At 43.2% G+C, this 2973-nt stretch overlaps 2 protein-coding genes across 2 annotated transcripts; both read right to left on the reverse strand.

Moving 5' to 3' along the window:
* On the reverse strand, positions 1 to 496 carry VTP21DRAFT_8248 (uncharacterized protein; the record flags this gene model as incomplete). The annotated part of the gene is made up of 1 exon (XM_069399078.1): positions 179 to 496. A coding segment is annotated over one exon (318 nt), but the record flags the coding sequence as incomplete, so codon positions are not given.
* Positions 497 to 655: 159 nt separating this feature from the next.
* VTP21DRAFT_8249 (uncharacterized protein) lies at positions 656 to 1813 on the reverse strand (the record flags this gene model as incomplete). The annotated part of the gene is made up of 1 exon (XM_069399079.1): positions 656 to 1813. One exon carries the CDS (start codon positions 1811 to 1813, stop codon positions 656 to 658), a length of 1158 nt encoding a protein of 385 aa, XP_069254532.1.
* Between the last annotated feature and the right edge of the window lie 1160 nt (positions 1814 to 2973).

Genomic DNA, 2973 nt, shown 5'->3' on the forward strand with positions numbered 1-2973 from the left:
CCAGGTAGGTATGGCTAATGGTTTCCACTGCGTTGGTTGTGCATCGCTTGCAAATATTAGGTTCTCCTGTCCACTTACTAGTGATGATGTTTGTCACCAATCTGTGTTTCAAGAGTCTCCATCTTAGTGTCCTATGCTTGGGTTCGCTCGGCCGCTTTTTCCAGTACATCCAAGTTACCTCCCAACTGAGGGAATCACTTGAGGTCTCTTTCCATTCCGGAGTGATATTCTCTCCTTTGCTTGTCTTGTAGAGCCTCCCGATTTTTGTACGGAAGTTTTTGATCTTTGTGCCAGCTAGCACACATTTACCCAGCGGGAACGTGCATGGTCCTTCAATCTGTGGTATATCCTGTAACAGGGCATCAGCCAGTTGTGGGTTCAGTTGGATCTCTCGTTTCCTCCAGTGCCACTGAAGAACTATGTAGCTGTCCCTAAATCGGCTGGAATATTGGTCGGAATTTCTCGCCACGTATTCATGGACTTCTGGTTCTACCATCGGTTTATATGTATTAGTCCTTCGGTTGAGTTTAAAGAAGTCACCTAGTTTGGCCAGTCCTACACTTTCTTCGAAACTGTTCGATTTGCCGGTTTTTTCGTGCTCGGATTAGTTCGGCTCCTATCACTTCCTCAATATCTAGTTTGGCCCGGCTGATGATTATTTCGGGTGAGGCTCGGGTGCTTTCGAAATGAAAGGCGATCCGATCTCGGTGGATTTGCCACAACACGAGTCAAAAGTAAATCGGGCTACGTGTCTCGCTGTTCTCGAGGATTCCGTGAGGTCTCCTAGTATGAGGTTGCGAGCAGTCAGCACCGGAGTATTCTGGGGGCCTATGATGGTGACGATGCACCTCTCCGCCCATTGCCATACTGGTGTGAGTTCAGGACATTCGAAGAAAGTATGCCGAATTGTGTCTCTTGAGGCGTTACATCGGGTGCACTTCGGGTCGTGACCAGGAAATGTCGAGTTAGTGATCACTCGTTCCACAAGAATCCGCCAGCGTAGCGCACGGTGTTTTGGGAGGGTGGGTCGTTTGTGGACGGAAGTCCAGATTTTCTTCCAATCCTCGGGTGTAGATCCAGCCTCTGGCCAGGATTGAGGCACCAATATGTTCGGCTCTAGAGAGCCGTTGCGCCGGAAGTAATGTCCTTGTCGGGTGGAGTATTCTACGACAGAACTGCCGGCCAGGTGGCAGTGATAAAGTGGGAAACGGGGGTGAGGGTGTTGTTGCGGTATATCAGTACACTCCGTAACCTTTGCAACTAAGCTCGGGGGTAAGTTGAGGTAACGGAGCTCCCATCCAAGAGAACGGTTGCAGTATCGGCGGTGACACGCGTTCCTTAGCCTTTCTATAGGGAGCGCAGAATATCTACGCTCCATTTCCGATTGCCTTCCAATATTCCTGTCAAATAAAGCCTGATTATGGAGCGATCTGCACTCGATTTGTCCTCCCCAGCGTACGAAAGTTAGTATCTCATTGAGGAGGTATGGCGGTGTTGGGGGTTTTGGCTCCTCCATTTGTCGGCCCTCGTCTGTGATTAACGGGCACTTGTAGAGAGGTAGGGACAAGACCTCAGTCGCAGTCCAGTTTGGTGATGCTACTGGGCTACCTCCGAGCGTACGCCACGTTTGGAACTGATTAAACCAGAACCCTCCTTTGCGTTTTAGCTTGGCAGTGGAGAACGTGGTGGCAAAGATGGCTGTACCGTAGCCTTCTGGAGCATACTTTCCTGTCAGGTTAAGAAGTGAGATGCTTGCCCAAAGGGATACCGTATGACGATGCCTCTTGTATGAAACTTCAATCTTGAACCACATCAAAGTTGCGGGTTCGACTCTCGACGGGAGCAGAAGATCTTTTGTTGCGTCGTATATATGTCTAATAAGGTTTATCTTGACAATCCTCTAGCTATCCCTAAGCTCTTGATTGTCCTTCCTTAAACATTTCAGAAGACTAATAAACAACACAAAGTGGATTGAAACGTGATCCGGTTCTATCTCAATACCAAAATAGCACGTCTTTTATTGCAAATGAAATATCGGTCTTTTTATACTGTTGTTAACGTATCATATAGGGAAAAATATAAATAATAAAAGTAATAAAATGGCATCATCTCAATATGATAAAATTATCATAAAATAAGGTTGGCGTAATAAACAACCGTATAATATTAAATATTCTCACGAAAGAGCTAAGCTAAAGAAACAAAGATAATAAAGCGATAAAGTCACAAAAGCTAAGCCTCCATCCTCTACTACTGCGTCATTGATCCTTTTAGTTCTAAATTTCCGCACGACATTTTGTTACGTGTTAAATTGAGAGGTGTGGAGAATAGTAGCTAGAGTTACCCAAAAACTTCGTTGTTTTCTTTATTCTTCTGTACTTTGTTCTTATATAGCAAAAAAAAAAAGGTTTCGATAAAAGATATTTGAATGGATATATGCTAGCTGCATAAAGAGGATCATCGCATAAAAATAACGAAAAGGCAGTTGATGCATGATAAAGATAAGCAGATGCATAATGAAGATAGCAATTGGTACTTGACGATCGATTAGATAGCTTCAATCTCGTTGTTGATCCCTCATTGGTTATATCCACCACGGCACATAACAATTTTGTTGCGTCGAATAATAGACTAATAAGGTCTATCCTGACAATCCTCTAGCTATCCCTAAGCTCTTGATTGTCCTTCCGTAAACACTTCAGAAGGCTAATAAACGACACAAAGTGGATTGTAAAGTAATCCGGTTCTATCCCAAAACAAAATAGCACACTTTTATTGTAAACAAAGATGTTATACTAAAGATAACGTACCACAAACATAAATGTAAACAAGATAATAAAAATATAATGAGGTAATCAAGGAAAAATATGTTAACCGTAACCGTAAGCTAATAAATATACTAATAAAACCATCCCAAGAACTTAAAGAAGTGTAAAAGAAAAATAAGCCGCCAAACCAAGTTTTTTTTTTTTG

The sequence above is a fragment of the Calcarisporiella thermophila genome (genome assembly GCF_041956535.1).
Source record: "Calcarisporiella thermophila strain CBS 279.70 unplaced genomic scaffold VTP21scaffold_4, whole genome shotgun sequence".
NCBI classification, from domain to species: Eukaryota; Fungi; Calcarisporiellomycota; class Calcarisporiellomycetes; order Calcarisporiellales; family Calcarisporiellaceae; genus Calcarisporiella; species Calcarisporiella thermophila.